General features: G+C 33.6%; 2 protein-coding genes across 2 annotated transcripts; one reads left to right on the top strand and one right to left on the bottom strand.

Annotated features, from left to right (window-relative positions):
* Window positions 1-643: 643 nt before the first annotated feature.
* LOC110905804 lies at window positions 644-2168 on the bottom strand. The gene is made up of 5 exons (XM_035983041.1): window positions 2112-2168; window positions 1871-2013; window positions 1690-1762; window positions 1165-1566; window positions 644-1079 (listed from the first exon to the last, which is right to left on the bottom strand). Exons 1-5 carry the CDS (start codon window positions 2166-2168, stop codon window positions 816-818), a joined length of 939 nt encoding a protein of 312 aa, XP_035838934.1. The 3' UTR covers window positions 644-815.
* A 2272-nt stretch (window positions 2169-4440) lies between these two features.
* On the top strand, window positions 4441-6203 carry LOC110907229. The gene is made up of 3 exons (XM_022152240.1): window positions 4441-4518; window positions 4637-4771; window positions 5979-6203. The coding sequence occupies exons 1-3, from the start codon at window positions 4441-4443 to the stop codon at window positions 6201-6203; spliced, it is 438 nt and encodes a 145-aa protein (XP_022007932.1).
* The last annotated feature ends 11464 nt before the right edge of the window (window positions 6204-17667 follow it).

Raw genomic sequence — 17667 nt, forward strand, 5'->3', positions numbered from 1 at the left:
ACTGATTAGATAATATGTGTTTTCTTGAATCATTATGCATGTTTTTTTTGTTACTTTTTGTGATAAGACTTTTGTTGCTTTCTATGTTACTTATGTGAACCAGTTGCAAACTAATAAACTTGATGTAGTGTTGTTTATGCACTTATTTTCATAATGTTTGAAGTCAACATAAAATATTGATCTTATAAGCATATATGTATTTTTAACTATTAGAATTAGTGAATTTATTGATTTGTTATTGATATTGTTAATTTTAAGTTGTAAGTTTGGTTAAGGAATTGAGTTATTAGATATAGAAGATGTTTGAAATTGATACGTTATTTACGTATGTCATATTTTGTTTGTGAATTTATCACTTATAATGATTTAACTATAGAAAATAAGGTAACCTAAACTCCCCCTAAATATACATGTCCGATGTTGCATACATGGGTCATAAGCCTGCCTTTTTGATAAACAATAAATACATTTTGCAGCCAATATTGATTCATTTTAACGTTATTTGGCAGGTCAGGCCCAAATCATATATCAATTTATGCAACCTTTTATTAAAATCTGGTGCCCTATTAATTTGGTGGCCAAAGCCCAAGCCTCAAAACGCTTGGGCTTGGGCTGGCCCTGTTTGTATCACAGCCCAAGACAATTGACATAGATATTTCAGTTATATATTTTAGACATCCCGAACCAAAATTACGATAACATCGTAATGGGATGTGACTGTTAAAGTTCTACATGCAGTTAGAAAAGGAAAGTTGTCCATCAAACATAATAAAAACATAAACCAGTGAATCCGAAAAAGTTCTCCGAAATGATATCTAACAAACTTCGAAGTAGACCTTATCACCTGCGACACTTTTTTCTCCCACCAGCTCAAACCTGATCACTTTGTCCTTAGTCATCCCCGCTTCGTCCAGGATATGCTGCCAGTCCGCATACATTATGACATGGTTTTCATCATCTACTCTTCTTGGATCTGTCCTTACACGTAGCGGTACCAGAAACTTGACATGGCCAAATGACAGCATAGCATTACAGTAGCTATTGATTTGGTGATCTCGAACAAAGTTCTTCGGTATCGTCTGTAAAAATAAATTGTTGGTTTTGTTATTCAATCTCCATCATTATAATGAAAATAAAGTATATTAATAGTTAGTTTTTAATTACCAGCATGTGTGTTTCTATGGCATGGTGTTCAAATTGTTTCTGGTAGTTGGGGCGGCTGTTGTGGTGGCGGTGCTTGGTGCGGTTACATTGATGTGTAGTGGCTGCGTGAAGTCCGATGCCATCTTTGTTAAATATCAGGACATTGAAGTTAAAGTGCTCTTGTGGAGTGCTTCCCATCCATTGTAAGAGCAGTTGGTAGTCCTCTTCAATGTCATTTTCAACACAAAAGGTGGTCCAACCTGACCCCATGAAACCGACAGCTAATCCTTTTTCATTTCCGGGAGGGAAAGCATAACACACATCGACCTTGCAACTTTGCGTAGGGCCGTGTACTTTAGCAAACAAGTTGTCGATTTTTAAACGCCTCTCGGATAGCAGCCACAGCAAACCATGCGGTAAATCCTATAGATCTCACATTTCAGAAATGTGAGATTAGATTTTATTCAAAACAGAGAATATAAATTATAAGTTTCTCTTTCAGAAAATAGAGACAATAGTATATAAAACAAGGTGGCAAAGTTCTACCTGATGATGGTATGTTTCTGCTTTAGCTTGTACCAAACAGCCATGAATGTAATCTCTTCCTGAGGAATGCTTTCTGATTTCCAAACCGTCAGTGTTTAAAAGAAGTATCTCAAATTTAAGTTCTTTCAATCTTTTGAAACATAGTTTGTCTATGTTCTTATGTTTTATAGACTGAAAAAACCTCATCCATTCGGGCCCATGTAGTGTTTTTCTTCTTCGACCCAAGCTTTCGACTGCAACCTTGTATTTCATTCCCGTATAATCAACAAGTTTGAATATTTCACAGTTTTTGGGAAGCTGGTTGCTCAATATTTTTGGGAGTTCCTATATATACAATATTTTTTATGTAAAACACATATGTTAGGATAAAAGTCAAATACTTAAAAGTGATGAAATCAGATTTGGGTCAGGATGTATCTTACCAGTCGGTCTTGCAGGTCGTTGTAATCAGCTACTTTGATTAGTATTGTAAACTCCATCTGAATGTTTTCAAAAAATAAAAATCTCATACTTATAATAGTCGAAATCAGATTTGGGTCAGGTTGTTAAGGATGAGTTTGGGTAAAGATGAGATTAGAATTTTTTTTTTAGAAATGAGCATCACACATCAGCCCGATTGAATAAAGTTCTTGAACAAAATTCAAATCATGAACTAATGACAACTAATGTTCGAATCACAAGCCCTCAAAACTATTTGAAAAGTTTCGGTTTTTTCAGTTGTTTTAATCATTAGTTCAAATTCTAATCTAAAAATAGTAAAACAATAACATCTCTGGTTGCAAGGTTAGAATGAGTCAGGTGGGTTTTGGGTCAAAGTGATATGTTATTTCATTTTCTTATTTTTATTTTATCCATCTAGACTTATGTGTTTGAGCCAACATTGCCAGGACCAGTCCTAAATATATTTTTGTAAAAACCGAAAACTTTAAAACTTATAAAAACAATCGAAATTCATTTGAACATATATAGGTGATAACTGGCAGCACCAGCCCTAAATATATTTTTGGAAAAACCGAAAACTTTAAAACTTATAAAAACAATCGAAATGCAGTTGAACATATAGGTGATAACTGCCAACCGGTTTTGGTAACTGTCAAGCGGTTATGGGAAGTATGTATTTCTGATTTAAAACAAAAACAATATAAACCAAAACAGTTTTGAGGTAATACTTGAAATTAAATGAAATCAAGATATCAAAGTGAACATGGTAAAACCTAACTGTAAAATATAGAAGAAAATAAAAAAAAAATACTTGATTAGGCTTGAAAGTTCTAATCGGCAAGAAGAGTGTAGAAGAAGGTGAATAGTATCACCGTAAATGAGAGAGAGCAATGAGTAGAAATGAGTAGATATGTATTTTTTTTATATTTATTAGGGTTTTAAATTTCTTTATTGGGGTATCTGAACTGATTTGATGTTTAATATAATATTAATATAATAGATTTTGTTATTTAATAGTAAATTTATATGGTTTGATTAAAATTATTAATAAAGTAATAGATAAAGTTTTGTTAAACAAATAGTTTTTAATAGATTTATATGTAAACTAATTAATAAAGTAATAGATAAAATTTTGTTAAACAAATAGTTTTTAATAGTTTTATAGGTAACATATGTTTACAATATTTATTGTATTATATTTTAAATAATAAAGGTAGAATAAGTAACTAAAAAACTAAGCTTTCTAAATATGTTTATAATTTTGATTCTATTCTATTTTAAATAATAAAGGTATACTAACTAATAGAAAAAAACTAATCTTTCTAAATATTAACATATAGTAGGTCTGATTATTATAATTAATCCGTAAAGGTACAATAACTAACAAAAACTTACCAATGATTCGATTAAATAAAAGCCAAATTGACTGTCCGCTTCGGAATCAAATATTCCTTGGTTTTTAAATGAATCCTTTAACGTATTGTTAAGAAAAATTTGTCCTTTATACTGAATAGATCTTATCTCATGGAGTTGAAACTGTTGCATCATCTTGATCGGTCATTGAAAATTTGGGAGCATCCTTTGCTTCCTTCTTATCTGTAATGTCAATAAGATTGAAGTCAAAATAAGATGTCTAAGTTATAAGTATTGGGTGATGAAATATGTAAAATAGTTTTTGTGATTACCTTACAGATATGAATGCATTCTTCATTTGATTCAGCTTATAATTCCAGTTAGTTCCCATCTCCATGCAAATATTAGTGTGATGAATTCATGATACAACAGTTAGCAAGAAAAAAATATTAAAATATTATGTCCTAAATCTAATGATCAAAACTGTGAAAAAGAATAAAAACTGTATATGCAGCAAGTTGTAAAAGTTTGTAAATTGAACCCATTTTTTGAACTATTATGTTTTATATAAAGTTTAGCATCATTTTTTACTTTATGTTTGCAAAAAAAATGTATTTATACTGAAATAGAACACCTTAATTATATATGTTGTTTCCCTCCAAGTAATTTGAAAGCCAAAAACTTCCTAAACCGTCGTATGTTTAGTTAAATGAATTAGTGGGCATTGATGTAGTGGCCACGTGTCAAGTTTTTGTGGTGTGTACATGTGTTTTGACAGTATAAGAAGATACTTCCTCCTAAAATCTTATATGTCTAAATCAGCAAGGAACAGAATGGTCAAAATCGTTCTGAAAAAAATACATAATTCCAAGGTATTTTATGTAGTGAACTCATGTTTTAGTGTGTTGTGTGATGGTAACAATTACTTTTTAATTGTTGGCTTGTGTTAACTGGAAGATGGAACCGGTGTACAAGGCTGAGTTGTATGAGCCCAAACTAATTTCGATGCAGTTTATGACTGAGAAAAAAATCCAGGTATTAATCTAGCTTTTTTGTATGTATATTATCTCTTCTTAGTTAACATGCTGCATTGTATTTGAGTATGCATGCAAACATGTATATTGATAAATTACTTGTCTTTAATGCATGTAAGGTCAAAGCAACTTACAGGGCTGAAGAAGATGATAAAAAGGTCTATGTATCAGACAATGTGATGGAGCAGTTAATCACCAAAGATCTAAAGGATCCAAATCTAGACCTAGAGCTAGAGCAGGAATTTAGTGATGAGGTATTTTGTTGGTGTGTTCATACATGTGGTCATATAATATATTAAACGTCTTTATTATAGATGCACCGTTGGGTAAAAGGATGAACAAACAAAAGGTCGTTATCCCTTGGAGAAGAGAACAAGACAGAAGTAATAGATGTGGATAGTTCTGAAGAAGATAGTGGGGAAGAGCATGAGCTTAGTGACACAGCGGATTCCATTGCCTCTTTTAAGAGAAAAAATAAGATTCGTAGGGTATCAATTCAAAGCCGAAACCGAGTAGTTCGTGTATATCCTAACTTGTCTTAAGAATGTTTGTGCTAATTATGTTAGTGTGATGACTGAGTTGTTTATGTTTTAAAGTTTGTTATCCTAAGGGTCTTATCTATTTTTTTTTTTTTTTGTAATTTGATGTGAACTATAACTCTTAAAAAATTGTTTAGGTATTATATGCTTCATTAACAAAACACGTTCTCTTTTTTAAATACATTTATATTATTACAGAAGAAATATATTTTTACACTTTAAAAGGAATTGCAACATAATAACCTTTCAAATATTTACAAGTAACAAATGTATGACTACTAAAAGTCAAGTACAAACGTTTTTTCAAATAATCATGTAAAAGGTATGAATTTAAAAGTAAAGAAGTATATATAAATCAAACTAATATTTGATAAATTGAGTACATGTGAATATTATTTTAGTTGTGCCAATATAATTACTAACATTCATACTGGTTGGTACATTTAATATTTAGATTTATATAAAAAGTTGGTAGTCTAATTTAGTTAAAAACCCAAACTTATAAAATTAACATCTATCCTTAAGTTTTATAACTTACAGTTATTTTAAAATTGTTAGTTATAAAACTTCAATCTCCACTCACCCACTCTTCCACAAATTTCTCACAAATAACTTCCCATAATCCCACATTCCTATTTTTTAGATAGTAACTTCCGTTTACAATATTATAAATAATTTAATCAGTATTCTTTTTGTTATTCAGAATGGATAAAAAAATTAAAATCGTGCTACAAAACGGGGCAAAACCCAACAGTGTTTTAAGTTGTCCCCTTTGCAAGAAGGTGTGTCATAGTGTGCAACAGTACTATGCGCATATTGCGTCCAAAGAGCATATTAAAAAGGTAAAATCTTTCGGGTTTTGTTGTTTTTGCTAAATAAATATATTTTGGTAGGTTTTTAAATATAATTTTACATTTGTCAGAATGCTGGAGTTGTTACCACTCATGGATTCAAATGTGAGCTTTGTGATGTAACTTGCACGAGTGCTGAAAATCTGAGTACTCATGTTAAAGGTAAGAAACATTTGAGAATTGTGCGTGCTGCGGAGGACATGGCAAAAAAAGATGAGGGGGTGGAGATGGAGAAAGAGGAGGCAGTCGAAAAAACTGATGGAGTTATAGGGGAAGAAGAAAATGATGATAGTTAAGAGAACTGTGTGGTTTATAGTGAAGGAGGTGTTGTGAATGGTAAAACATGTTTAGTATGTGCAGCTTATTGTGGGCCTAAGGTTGTCTCATGTTGCAAGTCATGTTACAATAACTTCTTGACTTCATTTAGAGTTTAGGTTTACCTTTAGTAATTTGTGTTTCAAGTATGTTTATCATTTATTTTAAGTTATTTATGCTTTTGAATTATTTTTGTTTCGTTGTTATCTTTGAAGTTAATGTTGTTTTTGAACAATTGGTTATATGCTATAAGTTAAAATCATACTCACAAATAATACCACCAAAAGAATCAAAACAAACACTCAACAAGCTATCACGAGACAGAGGGTCAGATCAGTGGTTCATCACTCAAGGTGCCACCGCAAACCATGCCAAGGAAGCCACCTACATCTGACAATGCAAATAACTAGACATTAAGAACAAACCAAACAACAAACACGGATAATGCATTACATAGATTCAAACAAATGTCACAGTTAATGCAACAGGTGATGGCCCACCCTGTGTCCCAGCAACCACCGACCCGACTAGTCCGGCAACAAGTATGCCTAATGCAAGGAAAGGAAAAAAGTTTAAGAAAGAAATAATAGCACCTGATGGCATGAAGTGCAAGCAAGTCAGTTCTGTAGAGTTCACTTAGGGCTGCAGGATACTAAAAGTAGATTAGTAAAAGAATATATAATGTTAAGCATAATAATAATATGGTTTTCTAAAAGTAAGGATATACAAATACAATTCTTATATGTGTATATAAACAAGAAATTTATGGTTGATAAGATTTTTTAAGAGTTTTTTAAAAGATGTCTTTATTAGTGTAAAATATAACTTCTATCAATAGTTTAAGCTTTTGTTAGAAAGTTTAAAAAAGATCAGTTTCGGTTATAAAAAAAATTCAAATAAAAAAAATAGCTGGGATATAAAACTTATAGGTTTAGTAACCGATTATGCAGTTATTGTAAAGAGGTTACTAAGTCAGCCCACTTTCCCACTATCCCGTGATTTATTAACTGTCTAAATATAGATTAACTTCCCTGAGAAAAATTCAGATATTAGCTCTATATAATGTAGTTCTATGATTTTTGATATGTCGCCTTCTTTCTTTCAGTTTTGTTTATCTTAAAAAGCATCATATTGAGTACCTTTGCAGAACCAGTTGGAGAAATAAAGTATGGTTTCTTAATCTCTTTAGATTAGCTTTTATTACAAATAGGTTTGTTTGTGTTTTTGTTTTTATAGTTTAAACAATGCAATTAAAAGCATTTAGGTTTGTGATATGTGTGTTAATATATGTAGACCATTTTTTCATCAAATGTGTAGAATCTAACAATCTCAGATCATAACTAACTACTGTAAAATGTTATATAGAAAACACATACTATAACAGTTGTGAACAACAAGAATTGTGTAAATTACATCCTTAAATTCAAACAATTTTGTATTAAAACAAACAAATAGGCATTGTAAGGAGTTTGAATAAGTGGTTAGAGTCACTTACAGTGCCATAATATATGATTAATACCATGGGTTGCAAGATGCAGAATAGGTCTGTAAGATGATTCAGTCTCTTAAGGATAAGTCTAGCTTCTGTCCCTCATTTGAACGTTCCTGTTAGCCCATTAAGACAGACAAAATCTTTAATAATTGATTCAATAATGTAGTGATAAACATAAAAAACAAAACTTACAAAGAGTCTGCCAAGTTTTGGATCCAGCACAGCTCCATTTGTCTATGTTCTAGAGCTTATCTAGACCACGTCTTTATCTCAGTGGTAACATACTCACTTCAAGGAACAATCCTAGACCTATCACACTACCGAAACTCAGATCTGTCATATTTGAACAATTGAAAACCTAAAATCCGAAAAGTTTTACTCGAATATGAAGAACCCTAATATCATCGTTCCACAACCGTTAACCCTAAGAACTGCGGAAATACAGGTCGAACATGTGTCAATAGCTGAAACACTAAAATCCAAAAGGTATTAATCGAATCCAAAGAACCCTAACACCATAGATCCATAACCATTAACCGAAAAAATGGCGAAACACAGATCTGCAATCGTTATCCTGCACAAGCGTTTATCAATGAAGGTGTTAATCGAATATGAAGAACCCTAATCAAACAAAATAGTATGATGTATAAGACGCTAGGGTTTAGAGGGGTAAAAACCTTGAAAGTTTGAAACGATTGAAGTGATGATACGTATGACGGAGCTGAAGAGAGTGTACACAAGTGTAACCATCTTGAATCGCCATGGAAACTGATGATGAGGATGAAATCGTGATGCAGAGAGAAGCGATTTTGGACAAGAAAGAGGCTGGATTCATCACATTTGTGGCTAGGGTTGAGTTAACTAGCATTATGTAGTATCCATTTCTTAAATCGGATTATCCGTCTAATATCCGTATTTCTATATCGAACCCGGCCCATTTCCAATTTTTGTTTAGATCAAACCTAGCCTGTTAAGTGAATATGGCCCAAAACCTCAATTCATTATATAATAACCTGGCCCATTTGTATATATAGTTTAGAAATTGCATTTTTTTACTTTTAATTTTGATTGAGAATTATTACTTTTTTTGTTCTTTCATTTTTTATTCTTTTAATTTGTTATTAGAGATTTTTTTAAGTCTTTTATGGTATTTGTATTTGTTTTTTACAGAAGATGGATGAAGATTACACTGTAGCTGATTTTTCTTCACTAACTCACTATGGAGTATGGTATAATCTTAGTGTTGTACGTGTTGAATTTACTTGGTATGATGTCAGCAAAAACAAATTACTACTTATTTTACTTGATAAATATGTAAGTTCATTTATTTATTTATTTCGTTTTTTAAGTTTACATACATTATATTTAAGTAACATACTTTATATTATAGAGAAGAAGACTTGCAGCAATTGTCCCCGCTAATTTGGTTCACTTATTTGATGGCATGGAACTCGTGGGTCATGTTTTTTCGGTTTCTCATTTTCAAATTGAGAATTTCAAGTTTAATGATTATCCAACATACAAAAGCTACGTATTAATTTATGGTCGTATCAAAATAGTTATAAATGAAAGCACAAAATTTACTCCGTGTATACATGAGGTTTCAAAGGGTTTTCCGTTGTATCCACTGGTGCCGTGCTTTAATGTTTTGAAAGAGTACAAGGGTTTTCACAAACATATTGTTGGTATACATAAATTCTTTCTATTTTTTTTGGATTTGTTATATATATATATATATATATATATATATATATATATATATATATATATATATATATATATAGGGTAATGCTAGACAAAAAACCCTAAAATTCTTAGGAAACTCTGGAAACTCAAAGCTCCCGACTTTTTTTTTTTGAAAAAAATAACACATGTAATATACATGTTTTTAAGAGTTTTGGGCCAAAAAAAACAAAAAAGCGCCGAGTACTTTTTTAAGAAAAAAATAAACAAGTTCCAAAAACTTCGTTGACTAACATGTATTAGACAAAAAATGCTGAAAGTTGCTGAAATTTGTTTTTTTTTAAAAAAACCCTTTGGCGCTTTTTTGATTTTTTTGGCCCAAAACTCTTAAAAACATGTATATTACATGTGTTATTTTTTTCAAAAAAAAAAAAGTCGGGAGCTTTGAGTTTCCCGAGTTTCTTAAATATTTAGGGTTTTCTATATAGCCCATATATATATATTATATATATATATATATATATATATATATATATATTTATGTGTGTGTCTGTGTGAAAAGTCTAACATGTTGTTGCCTTTATTGTAGATGTTATAGGAAAAATCATCAAGGGGAAAAGAATAAAGCATATGTTTACTTTTAAGATTAATTTGCAAGATGCTACGTAAGCCACGTTTTTATTAATAATGACCTTAATGTTTTAAGTAACACATATATGTATACATATTTTTTTAATATAATGTGTTTGATTATTTTACAGTGGTCACGTTATAAAGTTGCGTCTAGACACATCGAGGCATATAAATATTGTACGAACATATCGTGCAATATCCAGTAAATCTATCATATACGTCTCTCAACTCAAGTTGGTCTATACGTCGTCAAGTATGTTATAGGCTTAATACGTATTTCTTATATATTTTAATTTTTTAAATGACCTATGAACATAATTTGTAACACATGTCTGCTTTTTCAGTTAATATGTTGAAGGATACGGAGTTTACTAAAATGGTTATTGAACCAGATGTGCATGAGGCACACTTGCTTAGATCTATGCAACGTTAAAATTATTGTTCATGTTATTTAATGTTTTGGATTACTTAGTAGTTTGTACTTAATATGTTTTGTTTTTTCATTTGTTTACCTTTTTTGTTGAAAATTTTAAAATGTTTTCCAGTTTAAGATAATAATCTTATCTATTACTGTCGTCATGTAGATTTAACTTTATGAATGAAGGACATTATATAGGTAATTTTATTCATAATCATGTGCTAACAATAATTATACTAATATTACTTCCAGTGATAAATGAGTACGAACAACCTACAATCATGCAAAAGAAAAATGTTTTACATGGCCATGGACGACAAAGTACTTCTATTGATGATCTTGGTCTTGACATTCTTGTGTATGAGATATTAATAAGGCTTCCTGCAAAGGGTGTGGGTCGGTCAAAGTGTGTATGCAAGGAATGGTTATCTCTTCTATCGACACGTCATTTTGCTATGATGCATTGTCGTCACATATCTACATCCTATAACCAGAAATTTATAGCAATTGGTTCGCGCTTATGTTCTGTATTCCCCCTTTCGTGTGAAGATTCAGGTCCATTATTAAACTCCAGAATCTTACTTCCATTTGAAGCGCCTTGGAATAAAGTAAATATTCTAGCAAGTTTTGAAGGATTGTTATGTGTTTGTTTTCGTAATACTGGCAAATTGGTTATTTGGAATCCATTAACTCGTGCATTTAAAGAGGTGTCCAACTCAAATAGTCGTGGTTTATATAAACCCAAGTCAGATGCAATTGGGTTGTATGTGGATAAGACGGATGACTACAAGCTTTTACACATAAAGCGTAGGCGTGGTAGAATGTGGGTTCATGTATATTCAAGTATGTTTGACTCGTGGCACAAAATCACTTTTGCAAATAAACTTCGTTGCTGGCGTGGAAAGCCTATTTGGTCTAATGGAACTTTTTGCAAAGGTGTTTTATATTTTTTGGTTAACTGTTTTATTGAGAATAAGGGTGTTATGTTGTTTGGCTTTGATGTGGAATCAGAGAGATTTAAGTTGAAAACCTTTCCAAGATTTCCACATGCTTACTATGATGGAAATTTAGTTGTTGTTCATAAAGAGCTTCATATGTTTGTTACTCATGGGCTTCCTAATTGGACGGTTGATTTGTGGAGGATGGAAGGTGAAAGTTGGGTGAAATTATGGGTTTTTCCTCGCATACAACCTATTATTTTATCATGCTCTATTACACATATTACAAGTACAGGCAGGTTTCTTGTCGTATCGAATCATGGAGTTGCTAATGAAATTGACACGACAAAGAAAGGGGATGATTGTTTCTTACCTGTAGTTTGGTTTCACGGGTTACAAGGAGCAATATATACCGAGACTCTTTCTTCACCAGATTTTTATTTCCATTAAGTATGCTTTTTTGTTTTGTTCATTTTAATGTTTCGTTGTTTGTTTAGTGACATTATAAATATGTTTTATCGTTTTGTTTATTATGTTCTATAAGTATTTATGTTATTATGCCGTTAGGGTGCCCGGCCTACGGACGGGCTCTCAACTAGTTCAGTCACAGTTGATGTAATTGTATTAAGTATTAACCTACCCCTACAGCTGATGACATCTTCAACATGACATTATGAACAAAAACTAGAAGATGTTTAATAATCACATATTAGTACATGGAAAATGCTTACCGAACATATCGCCCTCCACACATTTCTTAAGAAGCCAACCACGCTTTTGAGTTGTCCAACCATCATCATGCAAGTCGTTTGAACATTCATACAGATACTTACCACTTCATAATTTTTATTCATGGCAGCTGCATACAGTGGCATCATCTTTCCCTTAACACCAGCGATTGTCGCCAAGTTCCTATTCTTTTCCAACATAATCATAACTGTTTTAATGTTTCTGGTAGCAGCTGCTTGACAGAAAGCAGTGTCATGATTTTGGTTTTGTAGTTCCAAGTCATCCTTGCTCATCATATCCAACAATTTTTTCACAAATTGCTCCACCTGTTTGCTTCTTATTTTTACAGAGGATGCAATATGAAGTGGCGTTTCCCCATTTCCAGTGATGCTGTACCTTACCAAATGCGGTAGTCATAAAGAATGGGCTGTCTCTTTCCAGTCACATCTCCTGGATGCCTCGTACAGTGGGAAACCGATTCTGGCGTAGTCATCTCCAGGTCCTTCAATGTAGTGGCAATACAAATAGTTCATTAGTGCATAGATCTAATCGTATCAATAATATTTTATTTTCTAAAGCTTACAAGCATCAATCAAATGCATATGGCCAATTTGAATCCTTCAGTTTTGTTTAACACATTAAAATGTAGCAAGCTGTAAAAAGATTTTGGCTTAGTGGAATCAAAACTAACATAGTACAGTATGTATTAGACCCCTGTAATGGGGCGTTATTTGGCCATTTTTTTTATTTATAGCGCCCCATAGCGCCCCGCACACCACGACAGGCGGCGCTATAGGGGATTTTTTTTGGGGGGGAGGCGCCATGCATATAGTGGCGTGATGGAGGTTGTTTTCAAAAATTTGACCAATCACAAAAAATCAAGGGTTTTTATAATTATTTTATAAAAACGAAAATTAATAATTAGGTAATGGTGGGTAGGGGCTTTATGACTACGGGCTCTAATGATAAATACCAGCCACTTTTCCCACTTTTCCATTTTGGGAAACCCTATAAATACCCCTCTGTCACATCACTTGTGATGTGACAGCTCCTTTGTTCGACCAGCTCGCTCCAGCCCACATTTCTTCCGATTTCTCGCGAATCTTGTAAGTTTTCAACCTAAATCTTGTACTTTCTTGATCTACACGCAATCCTACACCTTTCTATCTTTTGAATCTTAACTTTTAACCGAGAAATCACTAGATTTGAGGTGTTCTAGGATGATGTCATCATGGTGTTCATAAGAACTTCATGTTTTGGCTTCAATCCTTTAAAAACAACTTAGATCTGAACGATTTCCACATAAATAAACAAAGATCTTGCATAGATCTGAACATATTCATGGTGAAAAGGATTGAAAGATGGTTTTCCAACTTTCTTTCAACTCTTTTACACTCAATGCACTCAAACCCGATGGAATCGGAGCTTGTTCTAATCTTCTACTCATTCTTAGTGATGCATTAGTTCCGAATCTGAATTCTATCCGGGAGAGATATTGATTTCGGGTTTGAACATGGACAATCGACTCGAACCGTGAACTGTTCGGACTAGGGTGATTCCTGTTCGGCCGGGTCACTTGGGACGAGATACGGGTCCTGTTGTTCAAGCAAGATATGAAAACGTCTCATTCAAAGCTACAACACTTCAAACGGAAACAAAGGTTAGGACGATCAGACCGTCGGAACGGATTGCCGCCCGATCGGGTTACCACCCGATCGGATTGCCACCCGATCGACCGGCCGTCCGATCGGGCTGCACTTGGTTCCATACTTAAACTATTTCTCAACTATTAAAAGGATCTGAACGTTGAAACGGATTACCACCCGATCGAATTGCCATCCGATCGAGTGACCGTCCGATCGTGTGACATTTGGGACTTAAACAATTTTCAACATGCTCAGTACGGATTGTCACCTGATCGGATTGCAATCCGATCGGACTGCCGTTCGATCGACCGACCTGAAAGGTAGAGATACTTCTCTGTTTTCAAAATGCTACAACGAAAACTTCAAAGTACAAGCCCTCATACACAAACACATCCATCCCAAACGAGGTAACAATCGAATCGAATGGTCACCCGACCGGATGACCATCCGAATGGATTATCACCCGCTCAACTGGCCATCCGATCCACTGACACTTTACTCCGTTTTACGCGTCACTCATCGTTTATGCTATCATTCTGATCAGGCTAAACTTACTCTAGCACTCCCTTCAATCCATCATCGCTGTGAGTATACTCGAACCCTTTTTGCTTTACGCACTTTTGGGTGTTACATACGTTACTTATTCTAAATCACATCGAACACGCTACGCAATACTTTAACGCTAACCGGTACCGCATGTTATACGTGACTTAATGAATGCTTGTTTGTTATGTTTACACATGGATTGTTGTCTACCTACCTTAGCAATGATAGTACTATAGTTTGGACTCAGCACCTGTTCACTCAGGGGTTGTTAAGGACAATTAATCACATGGGTCACAGTGGTGAACATGTATTACGAACTGCCTTGCGCAGTCATTGGTATTGATAGGATCATGTCGATAACTTACGTGCTTCATTTTACACTGTGTACTTGCTGGTTATGCGTAAACGATTTCGAACTCTATTATATCTATTAAACTTGTATGCTCACCTTTACACTATGTGTGTTGACTTTTACTTTAACGTATGTGGCAGGTGCATAAGATGTTTGAATGCTTTGCTTGCTGTGAAATCGAGGCTAGGAAAGGTCTAGAAACGAATAAACAATTTGTCTATTTTGAAATCTGAGTTGTCGGATCAGTATTTGTTTATGAGATAATTATCTGTAATAACTGTTTTATTTGATATGTTATGGTATGGGACATGATGTTTTAAATATCTGGTAATTAATAGTTGTTATGGATACTCATGGACAATCTGTTTCGCTCAGTGCCGCGCCCCGATGATTCCGCCATCGGTTGGGGTGTGACATTAATTCCTTTTGCCCAAAAAATATACCTTAAACTCTTATGATCTGTGAAGACAACAAATTTACTTCCGTGAAGATAGCGTCTCCAAATCTTAAGGGCAAAAACTATGGCTCCTAACTCTAGATCATGGGTTGTGTAATTCTCTTCATGTTTCTTAAGTTGTCTAGAGGCATAAGCTATAACCTTTTGACGTTGCATCAACACACATCCATATCCTAACTTAGACGCATCACAATAGACTATAAAGTCTTCAGTTCCTTCTGGTAATGCGAGTATGGGTGCGTTAGTTAACCTTTGCTTAAGAATCTTAAAGGATTCTTCCTGTTTTGGTCCCCATTCAAACTTAACTGATTTGCAAGTCACTTTGGTTAATGGAATAGCGATCCTAGAGAAATCTGGATAAATCATCTATAATATCCTGCCAGTCCAAGAAAGCTTCTTACTTCCGTTGGCGATTCAGGGACTTTCCATTTGGTAATCGCCTTGATCTTTGTGGGATCCACATGAATTCCTTCATGATTAACCAGATGTCCAAGGAATTGCACTTCTTGTAACCAGAATTCACATTTTGAGAATTTAGCATAAAGCTTCTCTTTTCTCAATAACGTCAAAAGTGTATGCAGATGCGCTGCATGTTCCTCTTTACTCTTAGAGTAAATTAGAATATCATTTATAAAGACAATTATGAATTTATCCAGGTATGGTTTACATATCATGTTCATCATGTCCATAAATGTGGCTGGGGCATTGGTTAGACCAAATGTCACGACAGTAAATTCATAATGACCGTACCTTGTTCTAAAAGCAGTTTTAGGAATGTCCTATTCCTGTACTTTCAATTGAAGATATCCTGGGCGTAACTCGATCTTAGAAAAGAATCGAGCTCCTTGAAGTTGATCGAACAGATCATCAATTCTCGGTAGTGGATGTATTCAGCGAAAGAGGAATGCTACCTTCTGAAAGGGAAGGTGAAGGTTTCCGACGAGGTTATGGAGATCAGTGTCGACGACTTGATAGCGTTTCTTAATGATATGAGGTACATTTGGGATGTTTAAAAAACTGTTGATAAGCATTACAAGTTCGAGTAATCTGTGAGATTCATTTAGCTTTTATGTTTGCTAGACTCGATAATTCTTTGATTTAGGATGAAACTTGGTTCTGGTAGCATATGTTTTAGTGCCAAATGAATGAGTTTGTCGTCTCAAAATGTGACATCTAACAGTTTTAGCAAAGCACACTCTTGCATTCATAATACAACATGTAGTTTCAGTTACAGTTTGGTTAATTCAGTATTCTTGAGGAGGATGATCACCGAAATAGGAAAAAGGGGGTACGGGTTAAATGTTTGATAAAAGGATATGGGTGAGTCATAGAGGGATTCAGGTAAAAAATGATATTTCCTATCACGTGCATATTATGTGATGACACTTTACTACGAAAGTAAACCGGGCTTATAAAGATAAATGCGTAATCGTGCCATAGATGCACAGACTATACGCAAGCACGCGTGAAGGCATGACTATGCCAACTAAAATCTTTTCGAGACTGTTATCACTAAAATCTTTTCGAGACTGTTATCATAAATTATCTGGTTATTAAATTATGTTACGGACCATAAGACCCAAGTATCATGGTTGTTCGTGGTGTAAACCTTAGATTTGGGTTACGGACCATAAAGGCTCTACATGATGGTCCGTAATGTGTTTAATTTAACCAACATATCGGATATATAAATTTTATAATCTCTATATCTTTATTACCAAGTTTTTAATATTTCTTTTGTTCAACTTGTGTAATGCATGGGTTTCTAACCAAGTGAGTAAATCAACTAATGGAATACACCGATTCTTATTTCTCTTCCATATAATAAAATGAGAGTAAACTTCGGACTATGACAATATCCACATGCAACTTATATCCATTTTGCACAGTGCCACTTGAAATGAAACATGTTGCAATTTATAAGTTACAACGGATACCTCGCTCTATGTTGCGAATTTGGTCGGTATCGAGAATTTGGTCGGTATCGATTTGATTACGCTACCAACACTTGCTATAGCAATCGAAAGAAAAAAACTTCAGTTGGTACTAGTTCTGTTCATTACAACATCGGTACGACTCTGTCACTAGGTATAACAACTAATATGTGGACGATATCGGTTGGTTCAATTCTTCACGTTACCAGTATGACACCTCAACTCGTTATAGCTTACCATAAAAATACTATATCGTGAATACAACTCCATTTTCAACTAAATTTATATGGTAACATCGAAAAAGCTGTAAAAACGAACACCGGTACCGATGGTACCAATGTCATTCGACCGATATCGTTACAGTTTGTCAAGGTGAAGAACACAAAGTCAGTTATAGTTGACTCTTCGATTTGGAATAAAACTTCTAATGAAATATAGATAAAAATAAACATGATGCAACTGTGTTTTTAAGTATTTTTAGTGCAATATATATATATTTTTTAAATAACAAAAGGAGTAAAACGACATCTTAATAGATAAAAAAGCTAAACCGCGAGACAACTTTGATGATATGTATGTTTGTGCTTGGATTACTTGTGTATTACTATTCACAACTC

Source organism: Helianthus annuus, chromosome 14, assembly GCF_002127325.2.
Source record: "Helianthus annuus cultivar XRQ/B chromosome 14, HanXRQr2.0-SUNRISE, whole genome shotgun sequence".
NCBI classification, from domain to species: Eukaryota; Viridiplantae; Streptophyta; class Magnoliopsida; order Asterales; family Asteraceae; genus Helianthus; species Helianthus annuus.